We start from the raw sequence: 27,176 nt of genomic DNA on the forward strand, positions 1-27,176 counted from the left end.
ACTTTGTCATCTAACAGTTGGTGGCAATAACTAAATCACACTTGCAGCCAGTTGAAATGGATTAAAGTTGACTCGACCTCTGTCCTGTGTCCTTGTGTGCACCACATGGAGCATGGAGAAAAGAAAGAAGATCAAAGAACTGTCTGAGGACTGGAGAATCAAAATTGTGAGGAAGCATGAGCAATCTCAAGGCTACAAGTCCATCGCCAAAGGCCGGTGCCACATGTAGCGCGTTAAATTAATACAAATACATCGGCGACTCGTTCCCGATCGCAGGCGTTTCCATAGAAACGTTGATGCGATTGGGCTGTGGCCCGCCCCGGTGGGCGTGGCTTTTTCTGCGTTTGCGAACGCAGACAAAGCACTACGTGTGGCACCGGCCAAAGACCTGAATGTTCCTGTGTCTACCGTGCGCAGTGTCATCAAGAAGTTTAAAGCCCAAGGGACTGTGGCTAACCTCCCTAGATGTGGACGGAAAAGAAAAATTGACGAGAGATTTCAACGCAAGATTGTGCAGACGATGGATAGAGAACCTTGACTAACATCCAAACAAGTTCAAGCTGCCATGCAGTCCGAGGGTACAACAGTGTCAACCCGTACTATCAGTCAGCATCTTAATGAAAAGGGACTGTATGGTAGGATACCCAGGAACACCCCACTTCTTACACAGAACCAAAACTCCAGGCTGGAGTTTTCCAAAACTTACCTGAGAAAGCCTAAAACGTTTTGAGAGAATGTTCTCTGGTCAGATGAGACAAAAGTAGAGCTTTTACAGGAAAAAGAGGCCTTCAAAGAAGGTCCCCACAGTCAAACATGGCAGAGCTTCCCTGATGTTTTGGGGTGCTTTGCTGCCTCTGGCACTGGACTGCTTGACTGTGTGCAGAGCATTATGAAGTCTGAAGACTACCAACACATTTTGCAGCATAATTAGGGCCCATTGTGAGAAAGCTGGGTCTCCCTCAGAGGTCATGGGTCTTTCAGCAGGACAATGACCCAAAACACACTTCAAAAAGCACTAGAAAATGATTTGAGAGAAAGCATTGGAGACTTCTAAAGTGGCCAGAAATGAATCCCAGACCTGAATCCCATAGAACACCTGTGGAGAGATCTCAAAATGGATCTCAAGATTGTGCTGCCAAGTGTTAGGCTGAGGATGCCAGTCAATGATTTGACTGTTTTTTTTTTTTCATTCTGTTCTGTGTTTGTTTGTTGTTTTTTTTTTTTTGTTTTTTTCATTGTAAGCAAAATAAATGAAGATATTAACCCCTTAATGACCGCCCTATCGGGAATCTACGTCGGTCATTAAGGGTACTTCTTCTGATGCGACGCCTTTCTACGGCGCCGCATCAGAAGAAGATTTCGGGACATCGGGTTATTATAGTGCCGGTGTCGGGCTGTGATATCACAGCCCAGACCTGGCACTAACACCCGGGATCGGAAAAACTCCGATCCCGGGTGTTTAACCCCTTACACGCCGCGGTCAAGCATGACCGAGGCGTGCAAGTGTCCCCCCCGTGGATCGGACCCCCCCGGTGTGCTTACCGGGGGATCCGATCCCTCCTGCCGCTGCCCCGGGTCCCGACGAGTGACCCGGGGCTGTCGGCTCCTCTTCTCGCCGGGTTCTGCATTCCTGGCAGGACCCGGCTGTAAGTAACTGAGCATGCGCGGCATGCTCAGTTACATACACTATACACTGCAATACAAGTGTATTGCAGTGTAAAGGCTTGAATAAGCGATCGGATGATCGCTTATTCAAGCCAAAAGGTTGAAAATATGTGAAAGTAAAAAAAAAAGATTAAATTGTTTTATAATAATAATAATTAAATAAATAAAATAAAGTCCCATAATCTCCCCAGTTACACATATAATGCAAATACAGTATATAAAACACAAAAACACACAAAAAATGTACATATTTGGTATCACCGCGTCCGTATTAATCTGTACAATAAATCTAAATCCATATTGAACCCGCTCGGTGAACGATGAAAAAAATAACTACGAAAAACTTCCCGTAATATACAATTTTTCATCAAACACTATCACAAAAAATGTTCTAAAAACTGATCAAAAAAAGCTACATTCCCTAATATGATACGACTGAAAAGAACAACTCTTTTCGCAAAAAATAAGCCCTCAACCAGATCTGACAACAGAAAAATACAGAAGTTATGGCCCTGAAAAGTTGTCAATAGTAAAAACAATACGATATTCTCCAATATTGGTTTTGCTCAGGAAAATTGAGCAAAGATAAGAAAAACTATATAAATGAGGTATCACCGCAATCGTAGTGAACCAGAGAATAAAGATAAAATATTATTTTTACATTACGGTGAACGGGGGGAAAAAATGCTAAAAATCCAAAATAAAAATTGATGATTTTGTTTGTGTCCCCCTTGAAATAGTTAATAAAATCTCATGAATAAGCTTTAGACCCCCTAAATGAATTATCTATACATTGTATCTCATTCCGTAAAAAATAAGCCCTCATATGTTTGCATTACCAAAAAAAATAAAAATGTATAGGTTGTACAATGTGACAATACAAATCTGCTGTGAATGGCGCCTCCATTCATTCTATACTCGGCCGTGCGCCCGTACAGCAGTCACCACCACATATGGGGTATCAGTACAATCGGGAGGAATTGGGCATCAAACGTTTCAGTGCGTTTCATCATTTAATTTATTCTGAAAATGTCAGTTTGGCCTAAATGAATGTATGTTCCAAAAAAATTCCATAGTTTCTAAATCGCAGGTCCATATTGTTTTAACCCATGTGAAACACTTAAAGGGTTAATGGACTTAATAGAAATTGTTTTACATACGTTGAGGGGTGAAGTTTCTATAGTGGGGTCACTTATGGGGTTTTACTATTATTTAGGCCTTACAAAGTCACTTGGAAGCTGAGTTTTCCCTCAAAATGTGAGTTTTAGCAATTTTCATGAAAATGAGAAAAATCGCACCTAAAGTTCTGCACCTCATAACATCCTAGAAAAGTGAGAGGATGCATAAAATATCATCCCAACATAAAGCAGACATTCCGTAAATGTAATTTATCAAGCTTTTTGGGTAGTTTTACTTCCTGTCTGGAAAGCAGAACATTTCAAACTAGGAAAATGAAGAATTTTTACAAACTTTTGCCAAATTTTCACTTTTTTTCAGAACGAATCGCAAAACGTATCACTTAAATTTTATAACTAACATGAAGTACAATGTGTCACGAGAAAACATTCTCAAAATCACTGGGATATGTTAAAGCGTTCCGAAGTTATAACCAATTATCATGAGACATGTCAGATTTGAAAAATCGAGTCTGGTCATTGAGCTGAAAACTAGTGTCGGTGATAAGGGGTTAATACAAAAAAATTTGATTGCAATCATTTTCTGGAAGAAAACGAGTATTATCTGACAGAATTGCAGAGGTGCCAATACTTTTGATGTTTTAGTAGCTGCAAGAAAGTGTAGCAGTGACGTACATTTTCATTTCTGGATTTAGTGTAGTATAACATCCATAATTTTAAGTGCATTAAAAGTTTTTTAAATATTTTTATAGTGGGAAATGTTTTGTTGTAGCTCAATTTTAATTTTTGTCTACAGCTACAATGCTTTCACATTTCCTTTCAAATGTATTGAATGCTTACAGTGCTACCAGTGCACTACCATATTCTTGTGTTGGCTAATAAAAATGTTGCAAACTGTATATTCATGTGACTGTATGCTATAACTCGGTTGACCTATTTTAGTTGTTGTCCAATATACTAGTGTAACCTTAGCCATGTGTGCCCTTCTGTGCCCTTGTATAGTAGATGGATTTTGGTCTGCATGGCTGTGTTCTCCATATATTCATCCATCTTGGCAAACCATATTTATAACATGTTGTACATACAAGATTTGTGGCTTGAGCTTGGTAACAAAGAATAATATGCAAAAATGTTTTTCTTCCCCTTGCTGCCCTGCCTCAGTGCCAATCACTGGTAAGTGGAAAGGCAGATTTGTTTTTCTTGATAATCTTGCAGCTTGCACTTTTTTAAACAGTCCACTTCAACTATAAGCTCTTCCAGGTAAAATCTATTTTGTGTATGACATTCCCAATAATTAGAAAGCTAGGCTTAACAATCTCGCTGTGAGGTGCCACTGTGTTAATTCATGGCAGATGCCACCCCCAGCTGCTCCTGCCAGATGCCTGCCTTAGTGAGTCTAAACAACTGACATACTTGTGGATTTCCCGTGAAGCATGGAAGATATGTCTGGTTCAACTGTATTCAAGTATTTTGTTTAAAATTTCAACAAAGATCAAATACATCTTATGCAACATTACAAGCTTGTTGTATGAAATTCAGAAATTCCATTTTTCACTTATGGTTATTTTTTTCCCAGTAACTGAAGTGCTAGATCTGTTATACCAAATGCTTAGTAGCCCTGAGCAAATTACCAACCAGATTATTAGAAGTTAGCTGCAATTGGTCAAGTGAATGCCCTGTTCATTCCCTTTGGAAATTTTTGCTACAAGTTTTCACATCTGCGTTTTGCTGTATAATGTCTTGTTCTATCAGAAAGAAACGGAAGAAAAAATGGTCTGTTATAACTTCCATTTATTTAAATAGGTCTATAAATGCATCAGTTGTCCTCAATCTGTCATCTGTTTTTTTTCCATTTTCAAAATATAAATAACAAAAAAAAAATTACAACCCTCTCCTCATCAGTCTGGTTTAAAATTTTTCTTAGAATGGAAGAAAATTACAGCATTTTTAATTTAACATTGAGGTAAATAGGGAAATTGAAAAAAACTAACACAAACTTACATTTACACATCTATTGAAATCAACAGGTGTTTTAACTGATCTACTTTTTTCAGTTCCAATGACATAACAGTGCTACTAAAAGAGCAATGCAGATGTGAACTTTACCCTTGTATTACCTTTATAGTCACTCCATTCTTTTAGGAATCTCCTATAAGAATCAGTAATGACCAATTTATGTTCAATTTTGTTGTTGTATTGCAGACGAAAACCACACTGCAAATGCAGAGTCAAGTCGGCTCTTGGATGTTCCACGCTATTTATGTGAAGGGACTGAATCTCCGTATCAGACAGGGCAGCTTCACCCAGCTATAAGAGTTGCTGATCTACTTCAGCATATTAACCTCATGAAGACTTCGGACAGCTATGGATTTAAAGAAGAGTATGAGGTACAGTTATAGCCTAACCTGCACTAAAGAGAAATTGGACTTCCCCAGGATTATTTGTATAATTATCTATTAAAGGATTAGTTTCAGTAGATTTACATAAATGATAGATACACTTCCACAAGGGGCTGTCTTAAAAAAAAAAAAAAAAAAAAACTCTTTAAGGTTGCTGAATGATTTAACATTGAATTATTTGATTCCCGTTAATTAAACTTTGGAATCTTTATGTGGATTTTGTATTTATGATTTTGATGTTGCAGAGTTTCTTTGAGGGGCAGTCTGCATCATGGGATGTTGCCAAGAAAGATCAGAATCGGACCAAGAATAGATATGGAAACATCATCGCCTGTAAGTTTTTTTGTATCAGTGGTTTCCAAAGGTCCATCTTCATTAGATACCGTACTTTAAAATGTGGTAAAGTAACATTTCTTATAATAAAGTTTATCAGTCATCTAAAATTCAGTTTCCTTAAAATAAATATCTTGGAGAAGTTGAAATCCTCAGATTTTAACTTTCATAAAATCATTAAGTGCTGTAAAACAGCAATATCTATATGCTGCATACTGTATATTTAGGCATTAAACTTCCCAAAGCTCAGCGGTTATCCAAGTTGTTTAACTCAAGGACCATTCTCTTCCATACTGTCTGGAAGAGCATGTATGCCAATTCTCTATGTACTTAAAAATATATTGAGCTAAAAACACATAGCTGCAAAATGAGGGTGAGGGTGTTAATGACCCGAGCAAATAAGAACAGAATTGGAGATAAACGAACTGGTTATGATTTACTACATATTTACACAGCTCCAATGCGAAGAAAACTTACATCCCTTATTATTCATATATTAGGGAGTCCTGTTTCAATTTTAAGTCAATTCCTCAGCTGTTTACTTTTGATTGTGAATATATTAAGGAACACTCGACTCAAAGCTAGTTCATTCTATAAAGCATGGTGCAGAGCCTGAAGGGAGGATGACTCATTTTCATTGTATTCCTAGAACCTTGCTAGAAATTAGAGTCATGCTCCTCCCTACAGACATTGCACAAGGTATAATTCAATGAATTAGCTGTGACTGGGGTGTTGAAATTTGAAAATGTAGAACTTAAAATAAGGTCTATAAGTTATATATAGTATTGGACCTGCAAACAGGTTCCCATTTAAATAATTATGACTACTATTCCTAAAAATTGGTCCATTTTTTACTAGACGATCACTCAAGAGTCATTCTACAACCAGTGGAAGATGACCCATCCTCAGACTACATAAATGCCAATTACATTGATGTAAGTGAGCTGCACCGTCTTCCCTCCTGTTCCTGCATGCCTTGAGCTATTGGCTTCCGTATGTGACTGTTTCTTTTCCGCATGTCATGCTTATTAAAATTGATTGCAAGTGTTTAAACAGAAGAGAAACTGTACACTTTCCTTGTTCTAAGTGTTAGTACTCACTGACATTGTTGTGCTTTCTTTCACACCTGACTTTGGTTTGGGCTGTAGATTTGGCTGTACAGGGATGTAAGTACCACTATATGTGAATAACAGACCCCTACAATAAACTTTTAATTATAGACATTGTTCCCAGTTACTTTCTAATTCCGACTAATGCTTATTTCCCAACATCTGTGCATGCTTCACCTAATTCTTTGTAGAGTTGTCATCTTTTGGTTTAATTACATTCATTTTTTTTTCATCATTTTACTATTCTGTAAAAAAAATATTGTAACCTGGATAAATAGTTCAGTTTGTTTGTTTACGGTTGTTTTGTAAAGTCCCTAAAATACGTTCTACTTCCCCCAGTAACCTTCCATTTTCATTTTTTATTTTGATGGTTTCATTATTTTTGGCTGCTGCATTCTTTGTTTAAACATGTAATATAACTTTTACAAAATGTTTATTTTGCTATTGTAATACATTTTGCAGGTTTTGTGATTTTGTCTGGCTATGCAACTGTGTTTGACTTTTCAGCCCAACTTAATGGGGTTTTCCAGGCTTAATGTGAAACCCACACCAGGAATGTGATGCTGGTGACAGCTTCCATTAGCCTATGCTGTGCTGATTTTAAAAATGCCTTTGTCAGAAATCTAAGTCATTTCAGTAGTCTATAATAGTTCAATTTACATTACCCTGCCAGCAACATATGGTGAGTCCTGGGGGTCAGCTGTAGCTTATGTGCCTGTGACTCCTCATGCATTCTTCTCTCCTCCGTACCATACACCTAATGTACATGACAGGAAGTGGAGAGGTATGAGGGAGCTTGAGGAGACTGAGACACCCTCACACAGACTGCAGCTGCCTCCTCTCCGGGACTCGCCACATGCAGCTGGCAGGGAGCCAGGTAACGTAACTTAAACTTATAAAATCTACTGATATGATTGAGAATGCTGACAAAGGCATTTTTTGGGGGCAACTTCTGAGCAGAGAATGGAACAGAAAGCTCTGAGTAGTGGCTGAACCAAGTCATTACATCTTAGCTTGTGTTAACACAAAAGGGAGCTAAATTATAGTAACCTGGCCTAACCACTATACAGAAAAAACAAAAAAGAGCTTCTACCTAAGCACTTAGTGCATTGTGCTCTGATCATCCCCTAAAATATTTTAGTGTTAAGCAAATATGTGGTTTGTTTTGGGTTAAATGTACCTTGATCCGAAGACTCACCCCAAATCCAAAACGACCATTAGATAAATGGGTTTATTTTGTACAGTAGAAATTCATCTGATTTTTAAAGCTCTACGGAATATGATGGTACTATATAAATAGATTATTATTGATTGGTGGTTAAGCAGTTTTTGCGACAATTTTTGTTTCAATAAATTCACAGTGTTTTTGGCAGGGTTGCAGAAAATCTCGACTCCCATGAGCCCCCAATATGCAAGGCCACTATACATGGGAAGATGATACCATTGTCTTTTCTTGCTATTTGGGGTACATGTCAGTGAATTTTTTTTTTTTACTTCATATCATACTGATTCTTTGCTATATAAATTTAGAATGCAGTACAGGTCTGCAAGAAAAAAAAGTATATACTTGAGAGACTTGTAATGGGCCAATTGCATCTCTTATGATTTTATATTGTGCAAAAAAGACCTGAAACATTTTTTTCCAGTCTTAAGGCAGCTTTTGTCAGGGTTAGAATTAAGGGTTAGACTAACAGGAGGCTGCTGAGTCTTTTTTCTTTTTTTTTTTTTCTGCGAGTGGACAATGTTCCAAATGTTACTCGGAATATAGGACAGAGGCTTTCTCTAATAGGTTTCTTTATTTAGCCATTTTCACACTGCAGTATCCTGGTCAATGTTTTGCATCAGAAACGAAATCCACCAGATTTGTACTTCCATTTAAAATATAGCAAATGACACAATATGTTAAATGAAATTGTCACTATTCTAACCAGCACAATCTAAAGAAACAAATGCATTGTGGGAGCCTGAACTTCAGTGAGGCTCTAGAGAGAGGCTTTCAGTTCTGGGCTATTGTGTCTCCTCATTGTGCTCTTATCAGTGGTTACCCTCTGGGACACCAAAGTACAAGAGTTATGTTTTTTTGTATTCTCCATTCATTGATTATATGCACAGTATATTACATTAGAGCAAATTAGACTGCTGTAAATTCTGTTTACAGACTTATGTGATTCATTGTCCATATGTGTCCATCTTTTAAAGACTGGATGATCCTTTAAGTGAATAGTGTGTGACTTTTCTTTTATCTCTGATTTCTTGAGAAGGTAAACCATTGATCAGTTGTATATTGTGTAGCTGCCTATTTATGGCTAATGCTCCACATGCTTGCTGGTTACTAAAGCTGATATACCTCGCCTTGCCTGCATGTTGTTCTATGTTGCTTTTAGTCAATAAACGGTGTGAAACTGAGAGCCTCTCATTGAAAATTAGGAAATAATTGCTACATAGATGTTGACACTACTGCCATTTGGACTGCTTATTTTAATTTTAACCACAATAAATATGATTTGAGTGCATAATATGTTGTCATGAGAAAAAAGGACACCTCCTTTGAATTATGTTTCTTTATTTATAGGACATATACCACACGATGAATAACAACACAAATAATATTTCCCTTTTGTTGGTATGCAGGGTTAGACTACAATAAGAATGCCTGGTCAAACTGCAGATTTGTGTCAAATTTTTTCAAAGTACATTATTCTAGGAGTCTGGTGGTTTTGTTTGAATGCAACATTGTAACACCTTCCAAATGTTTTTTTTCTTTTATGGCCCAGTGTGGTGGCATTGAGAAAATAAACTTTGAAGTGAGATGTTAATTGGTCGTTTGAAGTTATTTTAACACTGAAATCAAGTTCTCTCCTGCAGAAGGCCCCTTCACTGTAATTGATGGTTCTACATCTAGAGGAGAAGAGGAGGCGTTCAGAGCCCCCCAACTTGACTTTAGTGTTAATCTCTCCATCTCCTTAACTTTATACATACATTTTACATCTCACTTCAAATTTGATTTTCTGGATGATGCCGCCGGACCATGAAAGAAACAAAAAACCAGAAGGTGTTGCGCAACCTGACAATATACTACTAGTGGTTTATTAGGACAATTTCTGATGAGGGGTTCCCTTTTAAGGAAATCTATCATTTAAAAGTACCCATTAACTTTTACTGCTGCCTTCTACATCCTAACGTTGAGATTGCTGCCATTTTACATAGATAATAGCTACGCTCTTTACTTATAATGGAATGTTTTATTTTTATTCAAATAAAGCAGAAAAACTTCTGGGAGCATTACCAGAGCCCTTCCGGGCTTTGGCTTTACTGCCTAATTCACACCCCCTACAGCACTTCTACCCTGGCTGTATGCTCGTTCGGAGCTCCCCCCACTCAATGGCATCAACACCCTTAGCCGCAGTTCCTTATTGAACTTACTGTGGCTCTTCAGTGGAGAACAGTGATGTCTTCAGGAGGTGTAAACGCCAAACTGAACTGAACTGCTTAATTTACACACACATATATATATATATAATATATATTACATTGTAAAGAAAGAGCGCAGCCATCATCAATGTAAACACATGGCTGAAATCTCAAGGGTTATATCTACAAGCAAAAATAAGTTTAAATGAAATCTATCATTTAATATAACCTTTATTAAGTTATGATGCCAAAATAAGAGACTTTCTCCAGGCTACTTTTCCAAACAAGTCGTGTTTGTTTTTTGTTTTTCTGCCTGAACTTTCACTACTTTGACCAGTTATGCTGCTAATGGTGTCTCTTAAATAAATTTCATCTTGTCAATGGGGCGAATTTGAGGGTGCTTCTATTCAATTGTGAACCAGCAATTGTTTGGAATGTTTTCAGCTACTGAATAAGCTTTCTCACTGTATGATCATGGCCCCTATATTGTTTGGAAATTGACTTATAATCTTCCCTTGTTGATTATCTGCAAATGCATTTCCTCTTTGGAACAAACACTTGAATGCTTCATATTGAGAAGTGCTCAAATTTCTTCTTTTCTAGAGGTGGTCACACTTGCCAAACACCTTTTCAATGACATTTGATTAGTAGCATGTAAAATTATCCCAGCTAAAATAAGATAGTAATTGAAGATGTGTTGGCAATGTTTTCCATTGCTTATTTTATAAATAGTCCACAGCAAAAAATGTAAGTCACCTCACCTTGATGCAGACTTCTTCCCTAATGATTTGGTCAAGCACGGACTCTCCAGCTTCGTTTAGAGTATGTAGACTATACGAACACAAAAGACCAGCTCCAAGATCAGGCATCCATTTGAGTATCAAATCTTCAATCTTTATTTGCAAGTTGAAAACATATAGGTATGTCCGCAAGGCATGAGTCAAGTAATATCGCCTACGCGTTTTGAATAGACACTCTATTCTTAATCATGGCTAGGCGATATTACTTGACTCATGCCTTGACTCGTGCGGACGTACTTATATGTTTGAAACTTTCAAATAAAGATTGAAGATTTTATACTCAAATGGATGCCTGATCTTGGAGCTGGTCTTTTGTGTTCGTATATTTTATAAATACAGCTGGCAGTCGCTGTAAAATGTATTGATGCATTGTTTACTTCTTCCTAACATTCACTGCTCATGACCTCTACAAAGTTGAGATGACAGAAATTGAAAGATAGCAGAAACTGAACTTTTATTTGCATGTTGTTTCAGGGATACCAGAGGCCAAGCCATTATATTGCAACCCAAGGTAAGAGGAAGCTTTCATTGCAAAACATATGCTAGAACATGATTTAGTCTGCTTTTATGTACTGAGTACTGTTATTGTCTTCCACTATTTAACCAAAGCTGTTATATTTCACTAATTCTAGATGGTATAACCTTCTAAAGAAAGCCATTTATGCATAATACTAATTTATGTTTATTTTCAATGTGCTGTATACAGTAGAAGGATTTATGCATCAGATATTTGTTGTTACAATTTACTTTAATTTAGTTTTTATATATATATTTTTTTTTTTAACTCTTCAATTGTTGTTTTTCAGGTCCAGTTCATGAAACGGTGTATGATTTCTGGAGGATGATTTGGCAAGAACAGTCTGCCTGCATTGTTATGGTTACAAATTTAGTGGAAGTTGGCAGGGTAAGAATGTTCATTTGGGATTTATTTGGGAATCTTGTCCTATTCTTATTTGTAGCTTAATGCATTTAACTTTTATTTCGTTTAAACTGGGTTTCTATCTTAATGTAGAAAGCATAAAATAACACTTTATTAGAAAAATTTAAACAAATCAATTTAAAAAGACAACATACACAGATCATAAGTAAATCATCCTATGGAATAGTCAAGGTATTTGCTTACAAACAAGTATTTCACATTATCCATAGGAATAACAGAGGACAATGCACACATATACAGGTATATACAGACCAAGCGTGGATCCCACCCGACATGTGTTTCACCTTGCTTCGTGTCCGGTGGGGTCCACCCTTGGTCTGTATTTAACTGTGTATGTGTCACTTGTCCTCTGTTATACATCTTGGTTATGCGCAATACTTGTTTGTAAGCAAATATTTCTTCATGCTATTATTCCTCAAGTAATGGCAATTTTGGATTGTGTTTTTGTAGATCCATCCAATGAGCTGTTCATCTGTTATTCCAAGTAGAAATGTATGAATTAATTGACAGGTCAATGCTAGTAGTTGGTGTTATGTGCTGGCACGATCAGTGATGTAAGCACCAGACTGTATAGGGTTAAGCCCCTTCGCCAACTGGATTTTACCATTCATCTTGTCAGTTTTTATTAAAAGCTTTCTTGTAGGAACAGAAAATACAAAATTTACTACAGAGCTTTTATTTAAATAAAATTCCTAATTTTTTTGCAAAAACAAAACTCAGCGAACAGACAACTCCTCTTATTTGAAATACATCTTTGAATGGAAATTCTTGTTTATATTTTAACCTTGAATTCCTTTTTTTTTGGAAGGACACTATATCACTATTGCTTTGCTATATGGTTACAGGTCAAATGTTACAAGTACTGGCCTGATGAAACTGAGGTCTATGCAGATTTTAAAGTGACATGTGTAGAAGTGGAGCCACTCGCAGAGTATGTGATCCGAACATTCACACTTGAAAGGGTAAAAATACTTATTGATGATTGATTATTTTTACTGTTTTTTCTGCATTTTGTAAATTAAATCCACACATACCAGTAATGCAACTAGGATTATTTTTATTCATGGACAGGTTTCACATAATGCTTTATGAGCATTTTCCACTGATTACAGTAGGCTATAGAAAAGCAAAACTATGTATTGCTTTTTATTTTAACTCTCCAGAAACAGTTGAGTATTGGCAATTAAAAATGACAATAAATATATATTTTTTTTTTTAAATCAAAAGGATATAAAATTTTTAAACCCACGGATCAGTATAGTAAAGACTACCAACCCTAGCAATGGTGTGCAAGTGGGCTGATGCTTTGTTTTTGGCTGACCGATAAAACCAAACACCCGCCATCCCAACTTTGCTACATACTTTGAGAACTTCTTTATCTAAACAGATTCTTCAATCACAATATATATTCTGGATCTTCATAGTCAAAATGTCTTAAAAACTCTTTTGTCATTTGTATTTAAAATAACCTTTTATAATTAGAAGTATCCGTTTTCAAAAATGTAAAAAAATAAAATAAATTTAGTTTATGAAAGCTTTGTAGGCAAATATAGAATCCTAGAGAAGAGAAACCAAGTAAAGATCCATAAAGGGTTGAGAGGTGAGATGTTAGTGTGGGCTGTTTTATATCTACATAGGGATATTTCAGGAATCTCTATTTGTTACTCTCCAATAGTTCTGGATGTTAGCACAATATATATTTATTCATAAACGCAGACCTAAAATTTCAGTGTGTTCCCAACTCTTTGAAGTGCTTGTAACCACAGTAGCAGCATCATGTATTTGTAATTTTAGACATATACAACACTTCAGGGTTTTTCCTTAATGGATAGCCAGTGAAAAGACACTTACATGTGTAACTTCTTGTTCTGTTGCCACAAGGCATGTAGCCTGGATATTTCACTTTCTGTGGATTAATTATTTGTTACTGCTCTGTCGACATTTGTTGCTTGTAGTGCAGCGAAGCAAAACAGATTCTTTTTCTGGTAGATAGCGCTTTGGTGGAAATTGATTGCTGGATAGCACAATAAAATATGTTGTGATAAAGCTATCATTTGCCATCAACCCTTTCCGTGATGCTATAACTCAGGACACTGAAATGTTGGTGCTCTCAGAGTGCTATAAATGTAGTACTACTTGTACTTACTTGCTGTTATGTTCTTGTAGGGCTTTCTTTTTCTATCCTCAGTCTGGTAATGTATAGTAGTCATGTACTCCTGTCGCTCTATCTGGATAACAATGGTTTAATCTTATTTATTTACAGAGAGGATATAATGAAATCAGAGAAGTCAAGCAGTTCCACTTTACTGGTTGGCCTGACCATGGAGTACCATACCATGCCACTGGGCTATTGTCCTTTATTAGAAGAGTGAAAATGTCCAACCCTCCAAGTGCTGGTCCTATTGTGGTTCATTGCAGGTTAGTGTATGGCTATTATGTGATTAAAATAAAAAGGATAAAATATCACACCTAAATATAGTAGCACAATCTTTCAATCCATATAGCAGAGATAACTCTTATTGTATTCAGAGAACAAATCGGAAGGTTACTTGTAACATTTCTATTCACAATGACTTTGCAATGATAATGATGTAATGATATTTATTAGTGAGACATCTTTTATGTTAATTTATTTTGCTGGGATCATTTTCTGCCTTTACTCTTAAGAAGAAAGTTAAATTAGTATATCCCACAAGGTAGTTGTCCTGCCATGCTTTTAGATGTTCACCACTTCATGTTTACCTAAATACTGATGTCTATGTGAGAGAGTTGGCTGCTTTAAATAACATAGAGCATTGCTGTTACTTACATTTTCTTGAAAGAAGCGGATGGAGAAGGCACTTCTAATAAATCAGACTGTCGAGTGTTCTCCTCTTGTTTTATTCAGACATTGGTGAAGTGTAAACAAATAGCTGTGCTGAAAACCTCTTGGTATCGATCTTCCATGATTGAATGCAGAGCATGCTGGAGAGTCAGGGCACAGAGCGGTTATCTTCTGCCTGTGCTTGACCTTCTAATGAGAACCAGCGGATACACTGCTATTCTTTAGCACATAGTCCACTAGTTTCTGGAGTCCATCATCTGTTGGTACTAGACTCTAGAACCTCTAGTTTTTTTTCTACTAGTCTTAATTGTTAAGCCATTAAGAATAAAAATATAGTGCATACTAGAAAAATAAATCGGTATTACTGCAGAGCTGTAGGAATAATTAATTGTCCTCAATTGTGGTGTGTCTCATCCATTAACAGACTGGACAGGCTTCACAGACTATTTCCTTGAGTTCTGGTAGAGAAGTGAGCAATGCTTTATTACATTAAAATACCACTATTGAGCACTATGAGACTGGATAACCCTTTTAATTCCCATCAGTCTCGTCTCCTCTATGATGTTTCAGGGAAAACTTTAGAGGTAGAACTGCACTCTTTCATAACATCATGACCCTACATTGCAGTAGTTTTCCCACTCTAGGTCCTTCAGATCAGTCTTCATCGCAGTGGTTTTCATTAACAGTGACTGGCTTCTACCAATATAACTTTTCCATTCACCTTCTACCTATAGATTTAAAAAGATTGAGATATTGCTTTCATGGTTTAATTTAAAATTTCATACTTTATTCTTGAAATTTACATGAGGTTTTATCAAGTGGAAAAATATATTGGATGTTTTTGTAATATAAGTCATGCTGAGTACAGCTGCTAACAAATCATTGCTTCCTTGTATTTCCTAGCGCTGGCGCTGGCCGCACTGGCTGTTACATAGTTATTGACATCATGCTGGACATGGCAGAGCGGGAAGGAGTTGTAGACATCTATAATTGTGTTAAGGCATTGCGTTCCAGGCGAATCAACATGGTGCAAACAGAGGTATTTGGCTTGTCTTCATAAATATGTTTGTTATTATTACATCATTTAATCCCTTTGAACTGTATTTATGTAATTTGAGGGCTCATGAGAGTGGAGCATGCTTAAGTAAAAAGTCACTTAATGCTAGCTCTTTTTTTTTTTTTCCTTCTGTGAATACAGGAGCAGTATATATTCATCCACGATGCCATCCTGGAAGCATGCTTATGCGGAGAGACTGCCATTCCAGTCTGTGAGTTTAAAGCAGCGTACTTTGACATGATCCGAATAGACTCCCAGACCAACTCGTCACATCTCAAAGATGAATTCCAGGTATTATCAGTATGTATTCTAGGCTTCTCTCTTTTGAATGTAAATTGTATGTCGTTGCGCTATATGAGGTCCTTTTGAGTTGTTCCTAACAATTCAAGGAAATTTTGGCTGGCTCAAAACATGACATGTACAGATTACATTACAGGCTTATTTCTGTAATATCAATAAACATTTTGAGAATCCAGCTAATTAACCTCTTATAGGAAAGTGAATGTGAATGTTGTACTTTTAAAGTGAAGCTCTCCTTTTGTGGTTTCTTTTAAGATTCAATAAGTTATATACACTTTAGTGGGCAAACTGATGTTTGATCACCTTTGATGTGCTCGCTATCCTTTCTTGCTTAGCAGAGGCTCTGTTGTTCCTGCCAACTATAATAAAACCATAGGAGTTATGAAGCAAAGGCATTTAAAACACATTTTATAGGACTTTTGCTCCACTTTACCCCAAAATGGGGCTTCACTTTTAGATTGCATGAGCAATATATTAAGTTTCATTTGTGTAATAGAGTTTTGGATGTCAGTCATAAGATGTTTTTACCCTGAATCATCTCCTAGTTTGTTGTTGGATTCCCATGTCCCGAATAGTCACCCATCTGCATGAACTTTTCTGAATGATGATCATTTAGCGGTTTCTCACTGTAAATTTAATTTAGACACACATTACAAAACCTCTAAGGAACAGATTATTATATTGTGAACCTTGTGATATTGTAATAGACAGCAAGATCCAATTATCTGAATTACAACGAAATCTTTGTTCCAGGTTTATCTCAGCCAAGTAATTCTGTTAAGTTTTGTTTTTGTCCACTTTCACTTTTTGATTTAATTGTCCTCATGACAATTATTTAGCTACAATTAATATCTTGTTTTTTGTTGACTTAGAAACAGTAGGGTTGTTTTTTGTCCCAGATACATGTATTTCCATTGACAACTTTTTAAATAACTTTTTCCCCAAACAAGTTGTACAGAATTGCCAAAAGCTATTTCTTAGAAATGTGGGTGCCAGGCTCCCATATCAAGGACTTGACTTGTAATAAAAACCTGCCAAAAGATCTCAGCGGGGCACACAACTGTATGGGGCCCTTGATACGGCCACACAATTTATAGCTAGATCTTGGCCCCCATAGAGCACACAATGTCTCGCTACACCTTGACCAAGCCAGGAGGCCACTGTGTAAATCGTAAGACATGTCACAGCCAGCAGACATGAGTCAGGAAAGCTAATTTGCATATCATAAAAATGGCTGTAATTAAGGTGCAGTGCCCCCTGGCAGCTAATTTTAGGTGATATGGGGCTGACTTGTAACCTTTTAACAGCAGGCATTGTTAGTCAGGGTGGTTAAAATCTGGTGGCTGGTCTTCTTTAATTTTATTTAGTTTTAAAGATATTGTATGTCTCACATTTTAAAATAATTGGCGTTCACGGCTCTCTCAGCCACAAAGGTTTCCAACCTCCTACTCAGTATAATGCAAAAAGCATAAGGAAATTATTCACATGTTCCATAGTTGACACACATTTCTCCTGTCCTGAACATCTACAGCATATGGAAATTACATTTTCTATGTACCTATTGTGTACATCCTTTTATAAGATAGAACTTAAAGTATCTGCCCAACTCACATGGACCCTTTATATGCATAATTCCTTATAAGCACAAGGTATATTGGTGAGGACTGTCCAAGCATTTTTTAGATTATTCAGCATTTTACATTTATTCCCTGATTAAGAAGATTACTACTTTAACATGCATTCAAGCTACAGTGGCCGTAACTAATTCTTAGCAAGCAGATACCAGTGCGAGTCTTGTCTTTTCCCCTATTCACTTGGTTATTACCAGCTTAAATCCCTTCCGCAGACACCAGATGTGTTTAAAGAAAACTGCTGGATGTCATCCATAAGGCATCCTGATTCCCTTAGTATATTAGTTATCCGACTGCCCTAGAATGCTGATGTGCTGTGGTACACATGGAAAATAAAACTTTCATTATATTTATCCCTATAATACTCCCTCAGCAATTTATATTTGTTAAAGGAGGGTTCCACTGGATTAAAATCTTCACATCTTTTGTACTATATTGTATTATAAGACCTATGAAGCAGAGGACTATAGTATAAACATGGAACCTCTGAACATGGAGGAGCACTTTATACCTGAACGTTGCATCTTATTTCATCTCATCTCATCAGTGCAAACAAAACTATGAGAAATATATAGAACTTTATATACTGACCAGCCCAATGCAACGGAAGCACTGCTACTCTACCCCATCTGCAGTGAGAGACTGCACCTTGTATGCCATGTGTACTTAACAGGTGAAATGTGGACAGATGTCATAGGAAAGAGGTAGAGTATAAGCCTAGTTTTTCAGCAGAAAAATATGTGCTGAAAACCCAAACTCGGCTTATACTCGAGTAAACAAAATATATGTTTTACCAGGTTTTTGTGGTAAAATTAGGGGCCTCGGCTTATACTCGAGTATATACGGTAACTCATGGAGACATTTTCAATCTCACATACACAATGGACAGGGTTGATTTATTTAATTTGTGGGGGGATAACTGTTAACTTTCAATCTTACAACTATGTATTGTTTGAGGTCTCTGACAGAAGTTGGGAAAAGAAAAACAGAACCAGTAAATTTTGTAGTTATTTTCCTCTGCATAAAGCCACTTTTAGGCAGGAGTAGCGGTGCTTGTTTTTCAGCTACACGATTGATTAGGTGAGAAGCTTTCATGTAGTGAGGTTTATCATAGAATAATATTTTTAACCACTTTGTATTCATATTACACATCTTTTGCTTGCTAAATTTAAGTATTTCTGAAGCTTCTATAAAATGTCATGATTCTCCCATCACGATGTTCACTGGGGCAGTGATTTTTCTCTAATAAATCTCTCTCCTGCAGACCCTGAATTCTGTGACCCCAAGATTACAGGCTGAGGACTGCAGTATAGCCTGCTTGCCAAGGAACCATGACAAGAACCGCTTCATGGACCTCCTGCCGCCTGACAGATGTCTGCCCTTCTTAATTACCATAGATGGGGAGAGCAGCAATTATATCAACGCTGCGCTGGTGGATGTAAGGAGACCTCTCTCTCTCTATTTGATGTACATAGAGGACAGGAATCAAGCCTGATACTCTGTGATTGATGGATCTGCTCTGCAAAATTTTCCAAACAAATAGGAACCTAATGGGTAGCAATTAAAACCCTGTAGTCATTCACTAAAGGTGAATTTCCATGAAATGTGGCAAGTTATTTGTCACTTTCAAGGTTCATCTCTTGTGGGAACAATGTGTTCATATGGTCCATTTATTTCCACTCCAGCTATTAATGGAGAGCTCAGTAGCATTCAAGGTTGTCAAGACAGTCTACAGATCTGGTTAAAACTCCAAGGCCACTGTGCTGGGTGACAAAAATGCTCACATCTTCCCACATGTCATTTAATTAGAATATGGCTTAATTCTGTTTCTTGTGCGTTTCGCTCTGAAGATTCTAGTCCACATCTGCTCACTTCAGGAGGTGAATATCACTTATAGGGAACAGATTCAATGAACCAAGCTGTTCTGTTAATGCTGATTGCTTGATGCACACCATAAAGAGGGTTATGAAAGTGATATGTAATTACAGTTAAAAGTACAAGCAACATGCTTTTTAATAACTAGTAGAAAATCTTAACTTACAATAAAAAAAAACCCTTCTATAGAGAGCCATAATTGGAAACTCTACAGCAGCATGTATCCTTGTTTGCATGTCATGAAACTGCGACAAGGCTTGTTTTGTTATGTTTACGAAATTCCACTTCAGCGATTCCTCACGCTGAATAATTAATGGATACATTAAATTGTAAATGGAGACTTTAATGAACTACATTAGCAGAGCATTTTATGTTGCATTTAGGAGAGGCTGTACTATTTGTTTTATTTAGCAAAATTGGTTAAGTGATGTGAGGTATATGATAAAATGCATTAGAATGGAGTGCATGATGTGTTCATTGCACCCATCTCACATATATCTCCTGTGCCGTAGTGTTTTAATGCACTGAGATTTTAGGACAGCAGTGTCTTAAGGCTCTTAACAGCTTTCCTGTCTGGGTAGGTGTAAGAATCTTCACATCATTTTGTATTTTGCACATAAACTGAGTGGCCCCTATATTACTAAAACAAGGTCTTCCAAGAACTGATGCCTGATTTGCAGATGTGTCAATCTTGCTGCCCTTTGTCTCCTTCCCCTAAATGAAAGTCTTTTTTATTTTTTGGTCTTTTTGACAGAGCTACAGACAGCCAGCAGCCTTCATCGTCACACAGCACCCCTTGCCAAACACAGTGAAAGACTTCTGGAGATTAGTATATGATTATGGATGCTCTTCCTTAGTGATGCTGAATGAAGTGGACTTGACACAGGTCATTGTTCGGAGACTTTTTTTTTTTTTAATTTTAAATAATCTTTATTGAAATATCATTTATTGATCACATATGGTTTATGATGTACAGGGTTGTCCCCAATACTGGCCAGAAGAAGGAATGCTGCGTTATGGTCCAATTCAAGTGGAATGCATGTCATGCTCAATGGATTGTGATGTCATCAGTCGAATCTTCAGAATATGCAACCTCACACGGGTAAATAAATAAAAAATTACATGTACCATACGACATATTGCTGAAACATGTGACAGTCATTGTCTAGATATGTGCAAGTCCATAACTACACCACTAGGGAATATAGCCCTCTCTGCCTTGGCTAGCTTCTGTCTTCTAACTCCTGCATAAAATTCACCTAATCCATATTTCGAACCCACTTTTAAATGCTTACTGTTGTGATAGATTTTGACCAAAGCTTATGCAAAATTTTGATATTCTTAAAGTGATTGTCAAGAACACCTGATGCTTATGGCATTTTATCACTTTATGCAAAGTCAACCGTTTACAAACCATAAGATTACTGTGGCTATATCCCTTTCACGCACCGCGCCATACATGTACGGCACAGGGGTGTATGAAGAGGGTTCATATATTGCAGAAAACGCCCACCGCTAAAACCTGGGGTCGGTGCTAGCGCCAATCACGGGTATTATCCCTTCCAATGCTGCATACCTTCGGTTGCCATGACAGCCTTCGGCAGACCCAAGGCTGTCTGGTTTCTGCAGATTCGTTACAATGATCTTGTGGCTCATTGTAATGAACAATGTTCAAAAATGCCATATACTGCAATACAGTGGTATTTCTTATATGGTAGGAACAATCAGACTAACTAGGGTTAATGCACCCTAGGGGGTCTAAGAAATAGTAAAAAAAAATAACAAGTTTAAAAAATAATAAAAGTTTTTAAAAACCTAAAAGCTGAAAAGGCTTAAAGGCGTATTCCCACAAAGACAAGTTACTCAAAAATACTCAGGAAAACAAAGTTACACATTCTCTAATTCACCATTATTGAAAAAATACAGCATTTCACAGATATAATTCCAACCTGTCTCTAACAGGATCGTATCCAGAGAGTTGTGGTCAATGATTCCTACTCGGAATGGTCACCAGTTATGAGTGGTGTACCCCAGGATTCTGTGCTTGGCCCACTACTATTTAATATATTTATTAATGATATAGAGGTAGGAATTAATTGCACTGTGTCTATTTTTGCAGATGACACCAAACTGTGTAGTGTAATACAGTCTATGGAGGATGTTCATAGGCTGCAGGATGACTTGGACAAACTGAATGTTTGGTCATCCACTTGGCAAATGAGGTTTAATGTGGATAAATGTATGGTTATGCACCTGGGGGCCAATAATCCAAAGGCAAAATATGTACTTGGGGAAGTAAATCTTGGAGAGTCCCTTGTTGAGAAGGACCTGGGGGTACTAGTAGATCATAAATTAAGTAACAGCATGCAATGTCAAGCAGCTGCCTCTAAAGCTAGTAGGATCTTGTCATGTATCAAAAGTGGTATGGACTCTCGTGATAGGGATGTAATATTACCACTATACAAGGCATTGGTTCGGCCTCACCTGGAATATGCTGTCCAGTTCTGGGCACTGGTCCATAAAAAGGATGCCCTGGAGCTGGAGAGGGTTCAACGTAGAGCCACAAAAATGATAAGGGGTATGGAGGGTCTTAGTTATGAGGAAAGATTAAAACAACTAGATTTATTTAGTCTGGAAAAGAGACGACTACGAGGGGACATGATTAATTTATTTAAATATATGAATGGTCCATACAAAAAAAATGGTGGTAAGTTGTTTCAGACTAAATCAAATCAAATGACAAGGGGGCACTCTCTCCGTTTGGAGAAATCAAGGTTTAATCACCAGAGGCGACAGGGCTTTTTTACTATGAGAACGGTCAATCTGTGGAATAGCCTGCCTCAGGTGCTGGTCACAGCAGGGACAGTAGAGAGCTTCAAGAAGGGTCTAGATGCCTTTTTAAACCTAAATAACATTGATGGTTTTGTTATATAGAATTGTTTCCCCTAAATCCCTTCCTCATCCAATCCCTTCCTTTCCTTGGTTGAACTTGATGGACAAGTGTCTTTTTTCAACCGTATAAATTATGAAACTATGAAACAGTTATGGTGTTTACAATTTTGGTTTTCCCTGGATATGACCGTAAATCTTCTGTCTAAGGTCGGATACTTCGCATAAATAGCTTCTCTTGTCTGCACATTGCAGTTCTCTCTGCGTCCTGCACCTCCCCCCTGCATTACAAGACCAGCTCAGACACAAGCACTTTCTGTCGGAAAGCAGCAGTATAAAGAGCCTTACTCTACAAGCTGCTGCAGATAAAGGCTTTATAGCAGAGCTTGACTGTGTGTTTTTTTGATTAGGTGAGGGAGCAGAGCTGAGTGAGTAATTTTGTTTTATATCCATCTCATGGATATCATCATCTCTTATGTCTGATCTGTCTCATCTCTTTTTTTATGTGTGTCAAATACCAGTAGAATATTCAGAAGCCAAATAAAAGGGTAGTTGAACCTTATATCCTTATAATCTAAGCACATTGTCGTCACACAGCATCTCCTAGCACAGGAGCATCATGAAGTGTCTGCTTACTCTGGAATTTTACAGTGACAATCACTGAGTGATAGGAGCTAAAGCAATAGAACTGAGTAAAATCGTAACGTATGGAGGTTAACAATTATCTTAAGCAAATCCCTTTAAGCTAACTATTGTGAGAAGCTTGTGGAAGAATCTAAAGCATTTGACATACAGTTTAAGGGCGGAGGTACCAAATGCTAAAGAAATGTATGTAAACATTTGACTTGGCGGAAAGTTACAAAAATGCCTTTAAAAATGTCTCCTGTTATTCTGGCCTTTGGCAAATATAAATAATTTTGGTAATCCTAATTGACCTAAAACGGGAAAGGTTTAGGATGATCATTTATGTAAACTTCTAGTTTCAGCTGTATAAACATAGATACAATGGGTTAAATAAGTAATGAACACCAAGACTTCTAAATATTTTTCGAAAGCAGATATTATGATATTAATTTGATCTTTTTCTTTGTACAGCCTCAAGAAGGATATCTGATGGTGCAGCAGTTCCAATACTTAGGATGGGCGGCTCATAGAGAGGTGCCAAATTCCAAAAGATCTTTCCTAAAATTGATTTTACAGGTTGAGAAATGGCAAGAGGAATGCGATGAAGGAGAAGGACGCACCATTATTCACTGCCTGTGAGTTTACCACTAATAGCTATTATTTATTGTTACAATGTCAGCTTTGAGATCTCTATAAAGGATGAGTATGTGATTAAAGCTGGTAAATGAGTTTCTTGTATCTGTATTATGTTTACATGTTTCACTAAAAGGTAAAGAGATATATCTTTATAAGGATAACAAATATATATGTTGTAAGCCTTTCATCGCTATATCCATAAATATTGCCTAAGACTTATGCATACATTTCTGTAGACGCAAAAGCCCATACGCATCGTGGGGGAGATTTATCAGGAGTGTCGTAGCAGAACTGTTCGAGTTGCCTATTGCAACCAGTAAGTGCCCAGGTTTATTTTTATCTCATCTGTTTAGTTTATAAATGAAAGTTAAGCTCTTATTGGTGTTATGGGCAACAGTTCAGCTTTGACGCTTCTGATAAATCTCCCCCATCATGTCTTTTGTTTTTCAAACAAAGTGATGGAAACTCTTGAGAAAAAGGTTAAACTCCTAGCTTAACTCTCTATTGTCTCTTTGATGTGTCTTCCTTGATTTATAGGTAGATGACAGTATATGAATTAGTGTTTAATATATATTTCTTCAAGTTTTTCTCACTCCTGTACAACTACTGTACATAATAGAGAATTATTTAAATATGTGTGCATAATACTTTTGCAACAATTACAGCTGTAAGTGAAGAGAGAAATGTAGCCTATGGTTTTTCATGTTCTTCGAAGATTATTAGGATGGATTTCACTTTTAGTGATTGTTTCGATGATTTAGTTGCATCACCTTTCAATGAATCTCTATAAACAAAAAAAATTATACTGCATCTTACAACTCTCTTATAACTCTCCTATTTGTTTTTTTACAGAAATGGGGGAGGTCGAAGTGGTGTATTTTGTGCCATTAGTATTGTGTGCGAAATGATCAAGAGGCAAAATGTGGTGGATGTTTTTCATGCTGTGAAAACTCTAAGAAACAGCAAGCCAAATATGGTAGAGACTCCCGTAAGTATTAAGGCAGTATCTTTAGACTGGGATCTACGTAGATGGCATGATATGCATATGAATGAAATATAAGGTGTGCTTGAGAAACCTTATATTTGCTTCATACTGATTGGTTTGCAGGTGTCGGTATCTATTGTACAGCTCTAATTGGATTTCTGTAAATGGATTCAGCAAAGATTTCCATATAGAGCATGTAATCAAATGATGAAACTGGTAGATGCCCTTTATGTTTCACAGAAACATTTCTTGCTTTTTAATAAGGTTCATCAAGTCATAATGATCTAGTGTTAGCACAGAATGGAGCTGGCCCCTGGGATCTCTCGCATATATCACTTTGCTAAGAAAACAATGGAACCCAGGCAAATTATGGAAATCCTGCTAAGCAAACATTCCTCAAGCTTTGTGGTTAATGAGAAATAATGTTTGTTTAGTTAATTGTTTTCTAATTATTTTTCTTGTGCATGTGTAATAACTTTTTTTTACTATGTTTTAACTTTGTGCTTTTTTTATAGAACACATATTTTTTAGATAAATATTCTTTTTAAATTATCTACCTATAAAGGCATCATTCTAATATCTGCCTGAAGAAGAACATGGGGCCACTCTTAATCAATTCAGGCTTTCAGTGTGCATAGGGGAGAATGAGACCAAGAAGATCCCACTCTGTCACGTTTTTACCCCCACATTGAACTAAGGTGCTGATGTGAAAGAACAATAATAGGTTCAGAGCAAGTGTGTCAGTCAGCGAGATTTAGATATAGCCAGTTTAGCAGAATCTCACTCTCATCAATTAATGTACACTGCACAAGAACGCTATTAAACAAAGAAAAGCTAGGCTACAATTCAAGTCCTGTTGTGGACCATAATGTTCTGCCTGCTCTGCCTAATATACCCTATGCCTGATGCATTTCTACAGCCCCCCTATTAGGGAGCTGTGTCATCAGAGGCATATGGATGCATAGAAGGTGTATATCTTAAAGCGCGGCTGCACATCACCTATTTCTGTGTGCACCCGCCGGCTTCTAACAGTGCCGACAGCCTGCCGGCGGGTGCACACAGAAATAGGTTATGTGCAGCCGCGCATCACATGTTCATGTCTTTTATGGCTCAGGGTGCTGGCATCATGCAGAAAATCAACTTTGCAGCAATAAGCAAATTCATTATATAACATTATGGAGGCAGAGAGCTCAGCACTGGAGGCACACTCTCTGCCTCAGAACTCCCCCCTTTTGAGATTTAGCGGCACATACACAAGAATTCAGGAGAGCGCAGAGTTGTCAGTTACAGTAAAGTTGGCGGTCTGAGGCCAGCAGCACTTGACTTAAATCCTGAGCTTGTGTCCTCTGTGACTGTGTGCACAAACAATGTTCATATCACTAATAACTTGGTTTTCTCAATGATGACGCCATTCATGTCCATAAAAGGAACATGATCTGGAAGGTTTTAATATATATTTCTAATTATGTACTGGCAGTGGTTTCATTTATTTTAAATGACAGGTTCCCTTTCAAATAATGGGAAACTTCAGAATTACTAAACCAGTGCTAGTTCTCTAGTCATAATTTCAAATGACCTCAAATTGACAATTGTTTTCACCAAACTTTGAAACAAGATTTGAAGCTATTTTTTATATGATGTTGCGCCGTACAACCTAAAGTTGGTATACATCTTCCATGCAACCTGCACAGTAGTATAGTTTGTCTATAAACATACATGCTATACGTTATACATGGACAGTAGTAGTTATTACATGACCCTAGTAGATGATCCTTATTCCAAGCAGTAATTTTTGTATGTCTTTATCACATGTCTGTTAAACAACTTCATAGCCCACAGTAGTAAACGTGATTCATTCCCACAAACTTCTGTATGCAGGAGCCAGTAATAACTGCACAAGAGTTTACAGTGTGCCTGCTGAGGTTTAGGTACTAACTCATTTTTATTATGCCGCCTGGCTATGAAGTCAAAGCAAATGTGATTTACTCACACTGTTGCAATATAGAAAAAATATGGCTTTACATTTTCAAGTGTATTTTTCTAACAAATATGCCTAGCTTTAAAGAGAGGGACAGTGAAGATGTATGACATGGCATACTTTGCCTAAGTGGAACCAACATTAACTTAATCCTTTCACAATGTAACATATTTTTTTAATTCATTTATTTTTTATACAATCTTTTAGATTTGAAAATTATTTTATGTCAACATAGGCCATATCATAAACGGAGTCAATAAAAAAGAATTCGTAGCCAAAACCCTCGGGGAACAATGAAAGAAATGGCCAGGTCATACAGAGTCATAGAATCTTGAAACTGAGTTATTGCATTTTCCAACAATTCCGCTGAGAATAGGATTTTGAACATACTATACAAATGAAGGGAACTGCTAATTTAACCTGTTGTTTATTCAAGCAACATTAAAGACAGTACAACCCCAACAGGACATATGAGGAAACAGGAATGGAGTAGAAAAAAATATCTTTATTAATTTAAACACAGCATGATAAAACCATTTTAAAAATCAAGGGTGCCAGGAGAGGTAAGTTTATACACACCAGGA

The 27,176-nt window shown here is 37.1% G+C and overlaps 1 protein-coding gene across 22 annotated transcripts in view; it reads left to right on the forward strand.

The window, feature by feature from the left end:
- PTPRK (protein tyrosine phosphatase receptor type K) overlaps nucleotides 1–27,176 on the forward strand; it is a 233,579-nt gene that overhangs the window by 202,273 nt on the left and 4,130 nt on the right. For 7 of the 22 annotated variants that reach the window (XM_072141564.1, XM_072141566.1, XM_072141575.1 and 4 more), the window contains 16 exons: nucleotides 3,963–3,974; nucleotides 5,004–5,187; nucleotides 5,436–5,533; nucleotides 6,392–6,468; nucleotides 6,682–6,699; nucleotides 11,328–11,364; nucleotides 11,660–11,757; nucleotides 12,639–12,755; nucleotides 14,057–14,211; nucleotides 15,521–15,656; nucleotides 15,816–15,974; nucleotides 18,870–19,043; nucleotides 20,235–20,366; nucleotides 20,457–20,582; nucleotides 23,465–23,628; nucleotides 24,482–24,617. In XM_072141564.1, the coding sequence (XP_071997665.1) occupies nucleotides 3,963–3,974; nucleotides 5,004–5,187; nucleotides 5,436–5,533; nucleotides 6,392–6,468; nucleotides 6,682–6,699; nucleotides 11,328–11,364; nucleotides 11,660–11,757; nucleotides 12,639–12,755; nucleotides 14,057–14,211; nucleotides 15,521–15,656; nucleotides 15,816–15,974; nucleotides 18,870–19,043; nucleotides 20,235–20,366; nucleotides 20,457–20,582; nucleotides 23,465–23,628; nucleotides 24,482–24,617 (1,823 nt within the window). Of the gene's footprint in view, nucleotides 1–3,962; nucleotides 3,975–5,003; nucleotides 5,189–5,435; nucleotides 5,534–6,391; nucleotides 6,469–6,681; nucleotides 6,700–11,327; nucleotides 11,365–11,659; nucleotides 11,758–12,638; nucleotides 12,756–14,056; nucleotides 14,212–15,520; nucleotides 15,657–15,815; nucleotides 15,975–18,869; nucleotides 19,044–20,234; nucleotides 20,367–20,456; nucleotides 20,583–23,464; nucleotides 23,629–24,481; nucleotides 24,618–27,176 lie in introns of all 22 variants that reach the window. The other 15 variants (XM_072141567.1, XM_072141569.1, XM_072141570.1 and 12 more) reach the window with 11 other exon arrangements.

The sequence above is a fragment of the Engystomops pustulosus genome, chromosome 3 (assembly GCF_040894005.1).
Source record: "Engystomops pustulosus chromosome 3, aEngPut4.maternal, whole genome shotgun sequence".
In the NCBI taxonomy this organism is placed as follows: Eukaryota; Metazoa; Chordata; class Amphibia; order Anura; family Leptodactylidae; genus Engystomops; species Engystomops pustulosus.